The sequence below is a fragment of the Rhododendron vialii genome, chromosome 1a (assembly GCF_030253575.1).
Source record: "Rhododendron vialii isolate Sample 1 chromosome 1a, ASM3025357v1".
Lineage (NCBI taxonomy): Eukaryota > Viridiplantae > Streptophyta > Magnoliopsida > Ericales > Ericaceae > Rhododendron > Rhododendron vialii.
Genome location: NC_080557.1, coordinates 39,065,721 through 39,084,057, shown reverse-complemented (window position 1 = coordinate 39,084,057; position 18,337 = coordinate 39,065,721). Strand labels below are relative to the sequence as shown.

At 37.5% G+C, this 18,337-nt stretch overlaps 2 protein-coding genes across 2 annotated transcripts in view; both read left to right on the top strand.

Moving 5' to 3' along the window:
- The window catches only part of LOC131327657 (uncharacterized), an 87,472-nt gene that overhangs the window by 30,728 nt on the left and 38,407 nt on the right, over positions 1–18,337 (top strand). The gene's annotated exons all lie outside the window — the stretch shown is intronic.
- LOC131327218 (mRNA-decapping enzyme-like protein) lies at positions 13,120–18,022 on the top strand. The gene is made up of 8 exons (XM_058360298.1): positions 13,120–13,431; positions 13,523–13,563; positions 13,672–13,721; positions 14,260–14,404; positions 15,498–15,554; positions 15,904–16,030; positions 16,269–16,802; positions 17,742–18,022. Exons 1-8 carry the CDS (start codon positions 13,273–13,275, stop codon positions 17,796–17,798), a joined length of 1,170 nt encoding a protein of 389 aa, XP_058216281.1. The 5' UTR covers positions 13,120–13,272; the 3' UTR covers positions 17,799–18,022.

Here is an 18,337-nt window from a genome sequence, read left to right as displayed (position 1 = left end):
CGGCCAAGAAGAGAGAGGAGAAGCCAAGAATTTTGCTATAAATAGGACCCCTCACTTGCCATTTCAACCCACACCTTCATCCTCCAACTTCTCTCTCTAGAATTCTTGCATTTGTTCTTTGTTCTTCTTTGTTCTTGAGTGTTCTTGGAGTTCTTCCTAAGTTCTTCAAAAAACTCATCCTAAAACCACCCTTTCGATCCATAAAGTTGAGTAGTTTTAGTCACAAAGTAGTTTCGAGAGAAACCTTTTTCTTTCAAAGTTACCGAAAGCCAACCGTAGGAAGTTACTTCGCCCGATCGCCAACTTACTTTCCGTAGTCGTCACTACCGCCAAGAAGAAAGGTAGAGTCCCATATATGCTATCTTTAAGTATATGTAGAGTCCCTTATTCACTAAACTCAACGTATAACGTAGAACCGTATGTTGGAAGTATAAGTAGATTCTCTGTAGATAAGGTCATCTATTACTTATGATGTTTTGAAATGCATGATAGTTAATAATTTATTTTCGCTAATTGAAGTATGAACATGTTGGAATAATCGACTTTTACCATAATAAACACATGTGTTGTTTTGAATTTCCCACAAAAGAAGAAAGAACGGTTTTGCAAAAAATGAGACATTATTGTTGATGAAAGTATTCGTATTTTGATCTTTAGATGGTTATGAGCATGTGTTATGAATTGTTTGCATTACTTGTCTTGTTGCAAAGCATAAGTGATTTTCACTCCAAAGGCGTCCGTACATGTGGCGTTACGCTTTAAGTTGTGATTTAAACATGATTAGTAATATAGAGTTGGATGATCTTGCTAGTTTAGTTTCAAGATTACAATGAATGATTTATGATTTCGTATGTGAAAAGTCCTACCATGGAGTCGTTGCATGAAAACGTGACACGGAAATCGATGAGGTAGAAACATGACACTTAGGGTGTGTTAAAGGCAATGTGTGAATTTGAAACCTCAACGAGGCCGGACTTGCCCATTGTGTGGTATGTGTGTAAATGAATGATTTTGAAAACCCAATGGGAACCCGGAGCGGCGGAACCATTGTGGTATACTCGAAAATCCGGAGCGGCAGAACCGAGGGATGAATTGTGTTTTTCGAAAACCCAAATGGGAACCCGGAGCGGCGGAACCATTGTGAGAATACTCGGGAACCCGGAGCGGCGAAACCGAGGGTTTGAATTGTGGATTGGTTATCCGTGGAGAGGAGCCAATGCCAAATTTCATATTTTTGTGTGCCAATATGAACCCGGCGCAACGGAATCATTGTGAGGATACTCGGGAGACCGGCGCGGCGGAACCGAGGTTGGGTGTGTAAAATGACGATTTTGAAAATGTTGATTTGGTAAATGAAAGGTGAAACCAGTGACATAGTCTACGAGATGTCGCGTAGGAGAAACTCAAAAAATCACGGACACCAACGTTAATGGATAGTGAATGTGGATGTGCCATTGTTAACTATTTTATCAAATATGTAGGAACTGTGTGCAAATCATTAAATTTATGATTGTTTGTTCATAAGTGTAAGGGGTAGAGGGTATGGGTTACTCTATTGAACCTTTGTAGCTCACGGTGTTACCTTTGGTGACTCTGACATATTATATTGGTGGCGACGCCGGTATAATGTGTCAGATCTTATAAATGAACAGGGTGAACTCTACACCTTGAAAGCCTTTGGAGCCGAAGAGCTAGTCAGGATGGAGGAAGAAGCAGAGCAGTAGATAGGAGCCCTAGTTTCCTTCCCTTTTGTAATGAAAGTACTCTTATGGAGATTGTGTTGTAATAATGAGTCAGACTCTATTTTGAAATTCAATAAAAATGTCCTTTTAACGTTCCCAAAATTCGGGGCGTTACACTCTTCATCTCATTTTTGCTTTATCTCCTCTTTACTGTACAAAAACACAGAAAACTCATGGGTTGTGTGGTGCAATTCTGGTGCGATCCGTTGAATGCATCCTTGCGCAATTCTGGTATGATTTACACTTTGTCTTAATTTCGATTTACACTACCATCTGGTGCGATCTGTTATTTATGATTTCTGGTTAGGATTTTGATTTTAATTTGCGGTTAGGGCTTCGATTTAAGTTCAATTTGTTTGTAATTGAATTTTAAACCCAGAAAAGAGCAACTTTTAACCCAAAAAATAACATGCAAATCAGAAAACAGAAGATCAATGGTATTTTTTGGTTATGGTTAATTTCTCGATATATGGTTAGGATTTCCAGAAAAGTTTCTTTTACTAGTATTGGATTTCATAGATATATCTATATGCCTGAAGAGTCTTAATTTCAAGATTTTGATTTTGTATAGAGGAAAGTAGGATAAAATCATAAAATGATTTGGTTATTGGACTTGCAAACTAGGGAAATAATGACTTGTTAAAAATCCGGAGATGTTACTAAAAATGCAAAGCAATTTACTTGATAAACCTCAAAGTGAAGAGGCAATGGTTGGAAGCATCTGGTTTATGCTGGAAAAACAATTTGAACAAATTACAGAGAACTAGATTTTGGTGGATAAGCCCCGTGGTCATTATGATCCAGGATACCCAATGAACTTGCATTAATATGTCCACGTTTCAGATGCTCAAACTGTGGATATGGTTTCTTTTTTTTATTCGCTATTGTGGATATGTTCATTAGATTTTTTTTGGACAACTATTGTTTGTGTCTTGAAGTTACATTGACAAAATTCTCAATGAGACAACTTCTATTGTGATGCCGATAGCACGTGTCTTCTGGATTATACTGGACTTCACCTTCTTAGCTCTATAATGGAGGACACAATAGAGGGTAAATAAGAAACTAGAGCTATTTCCGTTTGACCAAATAAAGAAATTAGATGGCTAGTTGTAGCATGATTATTGAACACCACATGGCATAAGAACTTTGTAATGGTTAAGTAATTGACAACTATGGAGTAATGTTGTAAGTAAGAACTTTGTGATGGTTGATGATGACATTGTCATGTATTCCTACTTTACTTTTGTTCACCCAATTTATGGCAAATATGGTTAAGTAATTACAATTATGTTGAATGACAGGTTATGGGTGATTCGATACCCCTAAAAGAGCGATGATGAAACAATTACAATTTAAATGAAGGTAGTGCCTTGGCCGGGTAACTTTTGTTGCAGCCATGAGTACCCTCATGTTTTTCCTAATACTTTTCTGAGTCCATTGGACAACATGCTAAGTTGCACTCCAAACTATAGTTTTGGACTTGGTTTTCTGTGCAGCTTTACTGTAGTTGAATGAATGGCTGCTACTATATTTGTGTGTGTTTAAATGTAGTGTGTGCTGCTGTGTTCCCTCAATCTATATGTGTTTAATTTAGGCAAGTTTTGCTGCCCATTGGAGAGCATGCTAAACTGCAGAAAATAGCATGCCAGACAGCAAGGGGTTGTGTGTGTGTGTGTGACCTGTTGGTGCAAGTTTGTGACTAAAATGCAGGTGCGTGTGTTTAATGGATTGAGCAAGCATTGTGTGTGTGCGTGTTTTTTTGAGAGAAAACTGAGTGTGTTTGGAAAACAGCATGAAAATCTGGACTTTGGTGGAAAAACATAACTGTGTGTGTTTGGAATATGCAGTGGTGTTTATTTATGGGCAACGATGAATCAATTTTATTATTAATTAAGGTAGATACATTGGCGGGGTATCGATTACAAATTTTGCACTGCATAAGGGCAAATGAATCATTTGACAACTTTTTACATTATACACCCTTCCTTATATGCCCAATTTATCCTCTATCCAAACTAAGTATTATTTTATCCCCTTTCTCTAATATATCATCCAAACCATCTACTTTTTAATACACTATTTATAAATGTCACATCAATGTGGGTTCTCCCTTCTTAACTAATACTCCGTACTATTTTATCCCCCCTTCATAAATAATACATCCAAAACACATACGGCATCCAATCGGGGCCTAATGGGAGTAATTTATGGGAAGAGAGAGAGAGCGCTTCATTTCTTTGATCCAACGGCTATAACCATATTACTAAGTACGATCGAACGATTGTAGATGCATCTATGTTTGTATATCTAGACATTTTTAAAGAAAATCGTTCTGTTTTATAATATAGATTACGATTCTCAACCTCCTCCATGGTAATTGTAGACTTTGGCCTGTACTTTTTACAAGGAATAGAAAATTGTAATATCAATAAAAATTTAAGCCCTAAAAATGATTTTTTTTGTGGGTATAGATTTATGGAGCAATCAAAATGTTTTAATAGGACGTGCATCAAATACCATCCAGCGAAACCACAACCATAGAAACGAGCTTGGCAAATCAGCAGGGGAAACAAAACATTGTTGAGCAATTTTAATCAGTTACTTTCATTGGTGTTTGGACTAATTAAGGTCCAAAATAAGAACTAGTGTGTTCCACTTGATTGTGTAACTAGACAAATTCGCAGTGTCCATTAATATGTTGGTCAAAAGATTTATATATCGATTCTATAAATTCATGAAAGCATGGCCTAATGATCCTTTAGACCGTAACATTAGAATGTTTTTTTTTTCCCGAAGGGGAGTGATTTTCACACTCAGCATTTTTGGATATCCATGCTCCCCTTTTGTTTTTTAGTGTTAAAAGCGTATGAATTTCCCTTTTTGAACTAGAAAATAGTTTTTGGATCTATGTAATTGAATTCTTTTTTTTTCTTCCTAAGAATATGGCAATTTGAAAAAGATTAGGGAAATGGATGCGAGATTAAAATCATCAAATGCAGGGTTTTTAGTTGCAAGACTTTACAATTTATTACTTGGTCGGCCATAAAAGTCAAACCCTAGAATCTTTTTGTGTATGTCTCCCAAAATTAACTAATTTAACATGTCCAAATACCATTATTGTTATTTTCTCATCACTCCAAATACCATTATTAACACCCCAACGAGTGAAGCTGAAATTCCAAAAAATCAAATAAAACATTGTTTGGAGCTTGAGGAAAGTGGGAGAAAGGAAGAGAATTAAAATTACTTCTCTCCTATTGTTTAGTTTGGAGAGAAAGAGGAGAGAAAACACTCCATCTGTTTTCAAATTGAGAGTCCGTTATTTTATTTGGGAAAATACGATCCAGGACGTGTTTTGATAATTAATACCCGTCAAAGACATTTTCAGCATTAACAAATGTTCTCAGTATGTCCTTGACGGATATTAATTATCAAAACAGGTCATGGGCCATCATTTTCCCATTTTATTTTGGGTTATTCCAAAATGATGGTCCTTTCCAAAAATGGAAAGAAAAATTTGGTGATTTTACAAAAATGTCATTCACAAATGAATATAAGTGTTATAAAATAGGTAGAATATAAGGAGTAATGATGAAAATAATAGGCATTGTAGGTGTAATCATTGCATGTCTCCTTAAATAGTTGAAATCCCCAAAATGGACTGTCAATTTGGAACGGAGAGAGTAGAAAAATCTAGAAGTGTGAATAGTAGAATTTTCCTCTCATTTTTCTTGGGCCTTCTTTCGCTAACCTTCCTTCACTTCCAAACAAAGCCTAAATGTTAAAAACTATAAATACGAGATGGTTCAATGCAAAAATCAATCTCACGCAATGGTTCAATGCAAAAATTAATCTTCTCTCTCTCTCTCTCTCTCTCTCTCTCTCTCTCCCGATATAAACACAGAGGAAGCCCATCCACGCGATAGCTTGTGAACCAGGAGCCTCTTTTTCCACTTAAACACGAGAGACACTCCTGAGATAACCTCAAATTCTAGGGTTTCTTTTCTCTCTCTAGAGCTTTTCGTGCGTAGAATAGAATGGCTCAAAATGGGAAATTGATACCGAATCTGGACCAGCAGAGCACCAAGCTCCTCAATTTGATCGTCCTTCAGCGCATTGATCCATTCGTTGAAAAAATCCTCATCACTACTGCAAGCCAAGGCATGATCTTGTGATTATTGGTTGGGGTACCAGTTAAGATGGGGTCCATTACTGGAATGCCCATAATTCTTGGGGTATCTAGTTTGGAGAGGGTGTGTTTGCGCAAATAATGCGAACGGGAATGCCTGTGAGCCACCATTGGTGGCCCCCCGAGGGCTGTTATGTCTGTGCATGCGTTCCAGTTGTTTATTAGGTGTCACTCTGCTACAAGAACTTGATTTGTCTAATGCCTCAATGATGGAAGCTTATATTTTCTGCGTATGTTAGATTGCTAGCTAGCTTATATATTAGGAGTTTGTTCCTAGTTCTTCTCCAACTTCACTAACTCAGTGTTCTACTTTTTCTAATTCTTCACCTACTTCTTTATATTTACATGTTTGATAGATGACTTGTATTTTCAGGTGCCAGCTATGCATATGGGGCAACCACCGCGGTCGAGTATATTCATCAGATAAGAAAGAAGGAATTTGTTGAGGTGTTAGTCAAATAAATTCTAGATGCGGGTGCAGGTGTGGTTGTGGGCTCTGGCGATGATGGGAAAGGAGGAAAATCATTCCTAATATTGGACTGGATTAGACAACTTTTGCGTGAGCCAATAGATGATGATGATCAGGTATACGAAGTGAAAAAATTTGTTTATTAGAGCAAACCAACTAATTATATTTAAACAAATAGGAACTGAAAAGTGGATTTCTCTGGCAGGTTGGCAACATTGTCAATTGCTTTGGATTGAAGTCAGATCTTCATCTCCAAAAAATCATTTTGGAATGTTGTCCGATAGTGGTTCAGTTTTCTGCCACTGACTATTTCTCCGAGAACAAAGGGGAAATCTATTACACTACAGAGAAGAACCTGCTAGATCACGATCTTGTTTTCACAGGATGGGGTACAAGTGCAGATGGGATCCATTATTGGAATGCCCAAAACTCTTAGGGTATAGAGTTTGGGGATGCTGGTTTTGCGCGGATAATGCAGATAGGCAGCCTTTGGTGGAGGCCTGAGCACTCCCCTGTCCGTGCATGTGTTCCAGTGATATATTAGGTGTCACTCTTGAACTTGATTTGTCCACAGTAATCACATGTGGAGAAGACAATGATGGTTTTGATGGCCAGATATACCCCTATAGTACTCTTATTTTTTTACTATGGAGTAATTACTATCAGATGCAAGGATCATTTATTTTTTTACGTTTGGATCTTTTTGTCTTATCTCAGATGTAAAATTTGGAAAACAAAAAATTGAACGTGTAGTTTAAAGCTATAGTCATAAAAATTCATTAACCAAGAGTTACTTGCAATCAGGTTAATTTCTCATTTCCTCAAAAAGAATACCGGTTGGTTTGGATTGAAGAGCTTCGTAATTTATTTTTTTGGTTTTATTTAAATTTTTTTGCATTTGTTTGTTTTGCGTCAAACTTTTGTGACTTATTGATTCGTTTCAACGAGAAGAATCAAATAAATAAATTTTTTTTTATCGAAACTCATAATTTTTTAAATAAAGACAACTCATTTAACTTTTTTTCTATAAATTCATGAAAGCGTGGCCTAACGATCCTTTAAACCGTAACATTAGAATGGTTTTTTTTTTTTTTTGAAGGGGAGTGATTTTCACACTCAGTATTTTTGGATATCCACACTCCCTTCTTGTTTTTTAGTGTTAAAAGCGTATGAATTTCCCTTTTTGAACTAGAAAACAGTTTTTGGATATATGTAATTGAATTCTTCTTTTTCCCCCTAAGATTATGGCAATTTGAAAAAGATTAGGGAAATGGACGCGAGATTGAAATCATCAAATGCAGGGTTTTTAGTTGCAAGACTTTCAAATTTAGAACTTGGTCTGCCATAAAAGTCCAACCCTAGAATCTTTTTGTGTAAGTCTCCCAAAATTAACTAATTTAACATGTCCAAATACCATTATTATTATTTTCTCACCACTCCAAATACCATTATTAACACCCAAACGAGTGAAGCTGAAATTACAAAAAATAAAATAAAACATTGTTTGGAACTTGAGGAAAGTGGGAGAAATGAAGAGAAAATTAAAATTATTTCTCTCCCATTATTTGGTTTGAAGAGAAAGAGGAGAGAAAACACTCCATCTGTTCCAAATTGAGAGTCCATTATTTCATTTTGAGTTATTCCAAAATGATGGTCCTTTTCCAAAAATGGAAAGAAAAATTTGGTGATTTTTCAAAAATGTCATTCACAAGTGAATATAAATGTTATAAAATAGGTAGAATATAATGGGTAATGGTAAAAATAATAGGCATTGTAGGTGTAATCATTTCATATCTCTTAAATAGTTGAAATCTCTAAAAGGGACTGTCAATTTGGAACGGAGGGAGTAGAAAAATCTAGAAGTGTGAATAGTAGAATTTTCCTCTCATTTTTCTTCCATTTTCCTTTCTCTTTTCTCTAACTCTTTTTTTTTTGGATAGGCCTTCTTTCTCTGGCCTTCCTTAACTTCTAAACAAAGCCTAAATGCTAGAAACTATAAATACACAATGGTTCAATGCAAAAATCAATCTCTCTCTCTCTCTCTCTCTCTCTCTCTCTCTCTCCGCGATATAAACAGAGGAAGCCCATCCATGCGAAAGCTCGTGAACCAAGAGCCTCTTTTCCCACTTAAACAAGAGCGACACTCCTGAGATAACCTCAAATTCTAGGGTTTCTTTTCCCTCTAGAGCTTTTCGTGTGTAGAATAGAATGGCTCAGAATGGGAAATTGATACCGAATCTGGACCAACAGAGCACCAAACTCCTCAATTTGATCGTCCTTTAGTGCATTGATCCCTTCGTTGAAGAAATCCTAATCACTGCTATGAGCCAAGGCATGATCTTGTGATTACTGGTTTGGGTACCAGTTAAGATGGGGTCCATTACTGGAATGCCCATAATTCTTGGGGTATCCAGTTTGGAGAGGGTGGGTTCGCGCGAATAATGCGAACAGGAATGCCTATGAGCCGCCATTGGTGACCCCCGAGGGCTGTTATGTTCATTCATGCGTTCGGTCATTTATTAGGTGACCCCCGAGGGCTGTTATGTTCGTGCATGCGTTCCGGTCGTTTATTAGGTGTCACTCTGCTACAAGAACTTGATTTGTCTAATGCCTCAATGATGGAAGCTTATATTTTCTGCCTATGTTAGATTGCTAGCTAGCTTATATATTAGGAGTTTGTTCCTAGTTCTTCTCCAACTTCACTAACTCAGTGTTCTACTTTTTCTAATTCTTCACCTACTTCTTTATATTTACATGTTTCAGGTGCCTGCTATGCGTATGTAGCAACCACTGTGGTTGAGTATATTCATCAGATAAGAAGGAATGAATTTGTTGAGGTGTTGGTCAAAAAAATTCTAGATGCGGGTATGGGGTGTGGGCTCTGGCAATGATGGGGAAGGAGGAAAATCATTCCTAGTATTGGATTGGATTGCAGACAACGACATTTTGCCTGAGCCAATGGATGATGATGATCAGGTATACGAAGTGAAAAAATTTGTTTAATAGAGCAAACCAACTAATTATATTTAAACAGATAGGAATTGAAAAGTGGATTTCTTTGGCAGGTTGGCTAACATTGTCACAATTGACAATGTCGAGTGCTTTGGATTGAAGTCAGATCTTCAACTCCAAAAAATCATTTTGGAATGTTGTCTGGTAGTGGTTTAGTTTTCTGCCACTGACTATTTCTCCGAGAACAAAGGGGAAATCTACTACACTACGGAGAAGAGCCCGCTAGATCTCGATCTTGTTTTCACGGGATGGGGTACAAGTGAAGATGGGATCCATTATTGGAATGCCCAAAACTCTTGGGGTTTAGAGTTTGGGGATGCTGGTTTTGCATTGATAATGCAGATGGGTAGCCTTTGGTGGGGGCTTGAGCGCTCCTCTGTCTGTGCATGTGTTCTAGTGATATATTAGGTGTCCCTCTCGAACTTGATTTGTCTTTTCTTTCTCACGTCTAATATTAGGTGTCACTCTCAAACTTGATTTGTCTTTGCTTTCTCACATCTATGTCTAATTAGTTGTTGGATATTGGAAGGACAAAATATTTACCTCACCTGTTGTTGTTAATTAAAGTATAGAATACCTAAAATCGTGGCTCCACTCTGTGAAATTTCACTACTCCTAAACTTCACCAACTCCTCCTTTATTGTTATTAGTGAAACTTGTGAAATATAAATCCCACAAAGATGACCAAACCCAAAAAAGGAGCAAAATGATTTTCCGTGGAGTCAAAAATACAAAATACCACTTATATTCAACCTGTCAATTATATACGAGAGGCGGCCCTACGTGTATGAAAGAGTGGTCACTTGACAACAGCAACAAAGTTTTTTGGCTTATAGTTTATAATACATGTCAAATTTTAGATTAGTCCTTTTTTAACATCCATTACAAATATGATTGAACACCCAGGTTCGGAATATGAATGAACATCCACCCAAAAAAATGTCCATAAATAAATCTACTCTGAATAAGCCAATAAAGCCCATTACAACCCAAAATAGCCCATAAAAAAATAAAAAAAAGTAAAGAGACAAAATGGAAAAAGGGAGTAATCGACTGCCTATGGTATAAATGTCCATATCCAGTGCCGATGGTATAAATGTACTAAAATACTAATATAAAATCTGTCGGGCCCGGAATTTACCCTCGGCCGGGTCTCGCCCGTTTCCCTCCCGGGGGGAAGGAGCAAGAAGGGGCTAGATAAGTGATTCGTTTCCCTCCATGTGATTTAGGGAAATGACCCTTTTTAGAAAGGGGAACGGTGGACTGTGCCTTGGTCAAAAGGTTGCCTAGGTATTTTCAGAGCGGGATAATTCAGGTCCGCGTAGTTCTGGGTCTCTTGTTTAATAGATCTCAATGAAATCTATCAAATTCTGTAAAAAAAAAAAATTTCATAAAACCATTATTTTTAAGTTCAAAAATAAATTCTTACTTTGTAAATACTTATTTTAGAATGTGAAAGAGGGCCCAAAACTACGACAGGAACAAGGTTTCAACAATGAGGAAACTCAAGTATGTTACTGTAAGGTAGTCAAATATAGAAATAGTCAATGTGAAAACTTGCTTAATTCAGAGAACCTGGCCATGCGCAAACCATGAATTGAATGGCAATTAGTATAATGCAAATGACAAGGCATCAATTATGATTCTCAAGTCGCAACCTCCTCCCTGGTAATCGTAGATTGAGCAATCAAAACGTTTAAACAGGACACACATCAAATGGAGTCCCTTTCTACTATCCAACGAAACCACAACCATGTATGGAAACGAGTTTTGCAAATCGGGAAAGAAAACATTGTTGAGCTTAATCAGTTGCTTCCATTGGTGTTTGGACTAATTAAGGTCCAAAGCAAGAACAAGTGGGTTCCACTTGATTGTGTAACTAGCTAGACAAATTCGCAATGTCCATTAATATGTTAGTAAGAAAGACTTATATATCAATTCTATAAATTCATGAAAGCGTGGCCTAACGATCCTTTAGACCATAACATTAGAATGTTTTTATTCTCTCTTTTTTTTTTCAAGGGGAGTGAAAATCATTTCCCTTTTTGAACTAGAAAACAGTTTTTGGATCCCTGTGGTTGTAATTGGCTCCATTTACACTATATACTTTCTATTTTGTTCTAACTTGGTCCAATTACTAACCGCCGTTAGTCCTTTTAATTGCAAAATCAAATGGCCCCTTTTTTGGGGTTTAAAATAGTAATTCTCTCATTCCCCTCTTGCCCTAATATTAGGGGTGTGCATGGGTCGGGCGGTCTGGTTTGACCCCCGAACTCGACCCCGACCCAACATGGCAGGTAACAAATATTTTAGGCTCGTAAACCGAACCGAAAAGGGGTAAGAACCGTCCCCAAGCCTGATTCTTTATGTCGGGTCGGGTCCGACTAAAAACCAAATTAATCTTTATGAATTGGTCGGGTCGGGTAAGAAACGCACCAACCCGGACCCCGAACCAAAATCTGATTTTTAACAGAAAATGAACCCGTACCTGTCTGAAGCACATGTTCAATCCCACCCGGGATCCTTCGGGTCGGGTCCGCGGGTGGACGGTTTTTTTGTACAAACCTACCAAAACATAGCTTATTCTTCCATTCTCCATTGATAAGGAGGCACCTGAGATGAAATTTGGTTATAGTTTTTTGCAAAAAGTTGCCCTCTAATTCAACATTTTCATGATCAGCCATGAGGCAACATAACCTCTGGTATTGTTTACTTGTTCAACTTGTGAACAAATACTGAGATGCCTTATTTTTTTTGCATAGTACTGAAAATGCATATAGAACCATGTCCAAAAGTCACAACATGATATAGATTCAAAAGTCACAACATGATAACGAACCATTTCCAAAAGTTAGAATATTACATAAACTTAGGGGTTGTTCGGCTAAATAAGCCAAGTGGCTTATTTTTTTGTCTATATTCAATTTTTTTTTACGCATTTGTTAGTTTTTTTTGTCAATTTTTTCGGGATTATTGCTTCGTCATGACGAAAGGAACTTAAAAAGTAAAAAATTACCATCGAAATCCAATTTTTTTGAATAAAGACGAAAAAATTGGCTTATTGGTTTAGTTTTGTCTTTATTGGCTTATTTTTATCTTTATTTAAAAGGATTAACGGCGGACTAACGACAGTTAGCAATTGGAACAAAAGGGAAAGTACATAATATAAATCGAGCCAATTACAACTATAGGGACCAAACTGACACAAATATTTAACTACATGGACCATTTCGGTTTTTTTCCTTTTCTTTTTTTTTTCCCTACGATTATGGCAATTTGAAAAAGATTAGGGAAATGGGCGCGAGATTGAAATCATCAAATGCAGGGTTTAGTTGCAGGACTTTCAAATTTAGAATAAATGTCCAACCCCAGAATCTTTTTGTGTAGTTCTCCTAAAATTAACTAATTAATTTGACATGTCCAAATATCATTATTATTATTTTCTTATCATTCCAAATACGATTATTAACACCCAAACCACTAAAATAAGTACTTAATAGTAAATAATTAGTTTTTTTAATTAAAGATAATTTATTGTGAAAAAATAACTTATTTTATAAAATAAAAAATAAATACTTAAATAATAAGAACCTTAACGAAACGGGACATGAAGCGGGAATTCCAACAAAAAATTCAAAAAAACAATAAAACAAATAAATGCTGGAAACTATAAAGGCGCAATCGTTCAATCCAAAAATCAATCAATCAATCTCTCTCTCTCTCCGATATAAACAGAGGAAGCCCATCCACGCGACAGCTCGTGAACCAGGAGCCTCTTTTCCCACTTAAACACCTGAGATAACCTCAAATTCTAGGGTTTCTTTTCTCTCTATAGAGCTCTTCGTGGGTAGGATAGGATGGCTCAGAACGGGAAATTGATGCCGAATCTGGACCAGCAGAGCACCAAGCTCCTCAATTTGACCGTCCTTCAGCGCATCGATCCCTTCGTTGAAGAAATCCTCATCACTGCTGCTCACGTCACCTTCTACGAGTTCAACATCGACCTCAGCCAATGGGTATGCTATGCATATTTACGTGTATCTGTATGTTTACTTATGTGTATATATAAAGATTGCTGATGTTTGTTTTTTGTTCATTCGATTGTAGAGTCGCAAGGATGTAGAAGGATCTCTATTCGTTGTTAAGAGGTGAGATTTAGGTGGGGGTGGTTTCGAAAGCTTTTTTTAGTCTTTATGTAGCATAGTGTTAACATCCATTGTGGAATTTTGTTCTGAAATGTTTGTTGATCACTTCAGGAATGCTCAACCCCGTTTCCAGTTTATTGTTATGAACCGGCGGAATACGGGTTAGTAGATTTGTTTTATATTGTTGTTATTATACTGTTGATGCTCAATTTTGTAGGTGAATAAATGCAAGTTTGATTCTCTCTCAGTAGCTTATTCAACTTATATGTTATTTTAGATCAGCATGGACTTTAGCTCGATGTTACAAGTTATTAAGTTTCCTAAAACAGTATGGTAGACTGAAATATGGTGACCAGAGACAAATAACTCAACCCGTTGCCCTGAATTATTATAGATATAGTGGGCTAGGAGGAAGCCAGCACCGGAGAATAGGACGTAAAAGGTACTAAAATTGATCTTTTGATGGACATTACATGACAGAACTTATAGCAAGTTTATTATTGATTAACTGGGAGAACGTAGATTTCACTAGTTGTAGTATGCTTGTTCTTTTTTCTTTTTCTTTTTTGATTGGGGGTGTTTACGTTTTTTTTTTCCTTCAGTATTATGTTTCTCTCAAGCAATATTATGAAATTCGGTTCTTGAGTTTGTGACCATTGCAAAGGTCGTATGAATGAACTGTGAAACATTTATGAGCAGAGAATTTGGTGGAGAATCTCTTGGAAGATTTTGAATATGAAGTCCAAGGCCCATATTTGTTATATCGGAATGCTGCCCAAGAAGTAAATGGTATATGGTTTTATAATCGACGGGAATGCGAGGACATTGCTAATCTTTTTAGCAGGTATTGTCGTTTCCTTTGAAGTGCACGTATATGGAATGTTACTTTTAAATGCCTTGTACTCATGGTATTTATTCCTAGTACATTTTGAGTGCGCGTGGTTTATTTATTCTTGAGCTGCATTTTTTATTATTGGCGAGCTTCATATGCTCAGACGTGGGGTCCTAGACATAAATTCGTCAATCTCACTCATAATTATGCACACGCAAGTTCTGAGAGTGAAAATTCTTTGGGCCTAAATTTTGTCATGTTGGTTGGTTGACTAGAGGGGGAATAGCCTAAAGTCGGTTGCTTATGTTACTACCCTGCTTCCATCTCTATAAGGCAAGAGAAAGTTCAAAGAACCTTCATATCTACGAGAATCTTCAGGTCCCAATAGCCCCCAATCCCATGCTTGGTTGATCTTTGTGATTCATTCAGTTGGTCATCTATGTTCTGTGGAGTGCTTAGTCGTTTTCCAAAAATCTAGTTTTCTTTCACTGTACCTAAGAACTATTTTTTGGTCCTTACAGCATTTCTACATCTTATAATTTATAGGAGAGCCATTTTTTGTCTAGTCTAGTAGAGGTTTCTTGTTCAGCAAAGGAGGTTTCTGTTACGCATTCCTTTGTCCCTTGAGTACTCACCTACAAATTAAGACTTAAATGTCTTTGGGGGCATTTGAGTTGAGCGACTATCAAATAATATCTTTATTTTGGTAATTGACCATTTTATTGGAAACCAAAAGAAAGAATCCTTAAGAGGTACAAAGAATCCAACACATGAGCCTATACCAGAACTGATTAAACTAAAGCCTATCAAAGAGAAACAACTATAGAGAAATGTGCCAATTCTGGCCGAGCTGAGAGGATAAAGTGGTAGGCTTCATATTCCTCCTTTGGGAATCTTTTATCCTGACTTCAAAGCTGACCTGCCCAATACAGCTGAAAGAGACTTGTGAATTCCTCTAAAAATTCTTCCATTCCTCTCTTGCCATACAAAATAAACTGCAGCAGTTAAAGCAAGCCTCCTTAGAAGATTAGGGAAACCCTTCCCTTTGAAATTAGAGCAGAACTAGGCAATCTTACTCTTTGTGCTTGTGCTTGTGCATGTGCAGGATACTGAATGCATACTCCAAGGTGCCTCCAAAGTCGAAGATACCATCAGCGAAAAGGTAATGATCTCCACTGTTGCTCTGCGATTCTTCTCCTTTTGAGGTGATTATTCTTTGACTTCGTTTTTTGTTAGTGCTTCATTGGAATTCACCCAATTCCACTGAATTCGTCGGCCTAGTTCATTAGATTGTCTGGGACCAGGTCTCGCTGTTTGAAAGCTACTCTTTTTCTCGTAAAATTATGCCTTAACTCTGTGCTGTCATCTGCTTGAATTTCAATGTCTTCTATGACGTACTTTGCTCTGTGGCTGTAGCCATGACAATCTTACCTTCATTTTGACATGTGGCAAAATTTTAATATGCAATTGCTGTTTACCCTTTATTTATTTCCATTAATCCCTTGCTGCAGTGAGTTTGAAGAACTGGAAGCAGTCCCCACTATGGCGGTAATGGATGGTCCTCTAGAGCCATCTTCGTCAACTACATCCAACGTCACAGATGTTCCTGACGACCCTTCGTTTGTGAACTTCTTCAGTGTATGCAGTTGCTCTCTTCTTAGTTACATAACTAAGACCCATCAATTCTCCTTTTTCTTAAAATGGTGAATACTAGTTATAGGCATTGTTTTGGTCATGCATAACTTATAAGAGCACAATTTCTCGATAAAAATGTATTCTTCTCACTTTGGGCAGCTTCAAATGAAGATCATTGACGTCCCTATCTGTGTATGAGTGTATCTTACACTGTCTGGATCTTACAATTATGTGTTTGCAGGCAGCTATGACTATAACAACTGCTTCAAATGCCACCATGACTGCACAACCCTACCAGAATTCTGCAGCAACCCTCCCCTCACATCCACCCAGTGTTCCTCTGTCTGTACCAACCATCCAGATGGCAGCTGCTCCTAAGTCAACAACCATTTCTTTAATGCCGCTCCTTGATGGCCCTGAAATCAGCAACAATAACAATCAGGCCACAAATCTCGTAAAGCCATCTTCGTTTTTCAGTTCTCCTCCTTCCTCTTCTGCATTGGTGATGCCATCAGTCCCTTCATCTATGCCTGCTTCTGCTCCTCCACTTAACCCTTCAGGGAGTCTACAACGCCCCTACGGTGCTCCTTTGCTTGCTGCTCCTCCACTTAACCCTTCTGGGAGTCTACAACGCCCCTACGGTGCTCCTTTGCTTCAGCCATTTCCTCCACCCACTCCCCCACCGTCCCTCACTCCAACTTCTGTCCCCGTCCCACACTATGGTCCTGTTATTAGCAGAGACAAAGTCCGCGATGCCCTTCTGGTGCTTGTTCAGGTATGTCTCTTCTGACCTTCATAATTACTTTTGGCGGTGCAATTGTTTATAAGTATTTCTTCTTGCATCAAGGCAGGACAGTTTTTCCGGCACAATTTGTTATAGTATTTTTTTCTGCAATTAGGCATGACAGAGAGGCAAATTGTTTGTTAGAAGTTGATTTCTCGTCTATGGACTGGGAGATAAGTACACTTATTGGACGTTATGATCATATATGGTCAGTAAATGCTTTTCTGACGATAAAAGAAAAATGCTTCTGCTGGTATGCTTTGTGTTTTGTCAAAACAACCATTGGCTAAGAATGAGATGTTGCCATATTGTACAACACGGAGATTTAGAGATGGCTTCCTAAGTAACTAGTGAGAAGCTGATCTCCACTCTAAGTTAGTATAACTCAGACATGTTGAAGCATGCATCTAACAACAGTCCACAGTTTTCTTGGAAAAAAAATAATTTCTACGGATTATGACAGTTCAGTTGGAAATCAAACATTATGCACAAGGTCTTCCTTCTTATCCTAGGATTTTAGCTGGAAAAAGAAGTAAGACATGATGGACAGGACACAGCATGTAAGTAAAAGGGCATTTTGGAGTTGGATGTCTTGGGGATCAGTTCTTTGTTATCTATTGATCCTATAACGCGAATCTCTGTCGTTTGGGGCATTAATTGTCGTACTAGAATGGTTAGAGCTCATGAAGCTTTTCTTGATAGCTAGAATAAAGAAACAAACACTAGAATCAGATTATTTGAATGTCTTGACTCAATCTTATTACCAGTCCGCAGTTTTCTTTAATGCGCATTGTATTGTTCTGATTGATCATCAGGTAAGGAATGCGGAAGTTTGGTGTAGATCGCTAAGCGTAAACATGTTTTCATGGTGGTAATCAATCCTCACTTTTCGTATTTCTCCAATCTAATTAGCTGTCTTTTATGTGGTAGGACAATCAATTCATTGACATGGTTTACCGGGCACTGCTGAATGCTCATCACTCCTGAAGACCTTGCAGTATCTATTTATTTGTTTGATTTTCTTCCGGAGAAGGGGAAAGTGGTTTTGTATTGTGTAGTTTTTGAACAAACTTTCTTAGTAGCTATTAGTTTGTATATGGTTTCACTCACTATCATTGGCTTGGATGATGGGGAAATACCCATTTCTCACATATATAGTTTTGTTGGAATTAATTTGTGGAGCTGGAAAATGCAATTGCTTTAGTTCTGCCTGTCTACTCGTCAGTTGTTTTGTAGCTCCTCATTCTGCTGCATTCAGGTTACATCTAATACTGAAGATGTAGGCCATCTTGTTTCGATTTCATTGACCTTAAAATTTGTAATTTTCATCTACTCAGTTAATGCTTTGTTCGTTTGGAATTCCCAAAACCAACCCCCTCTTTATCAACACGGTTTCCAAAATCTCACTCCACTTGTTACTTTCATCTCTCTGTTTCTCTCTCTACACTCGTTATCTAAAAAATCCCGTCCAAAACATTTACCAAACAACCGTTGTTCCTTACAATTAACAGGAAAAGTAAACTTTC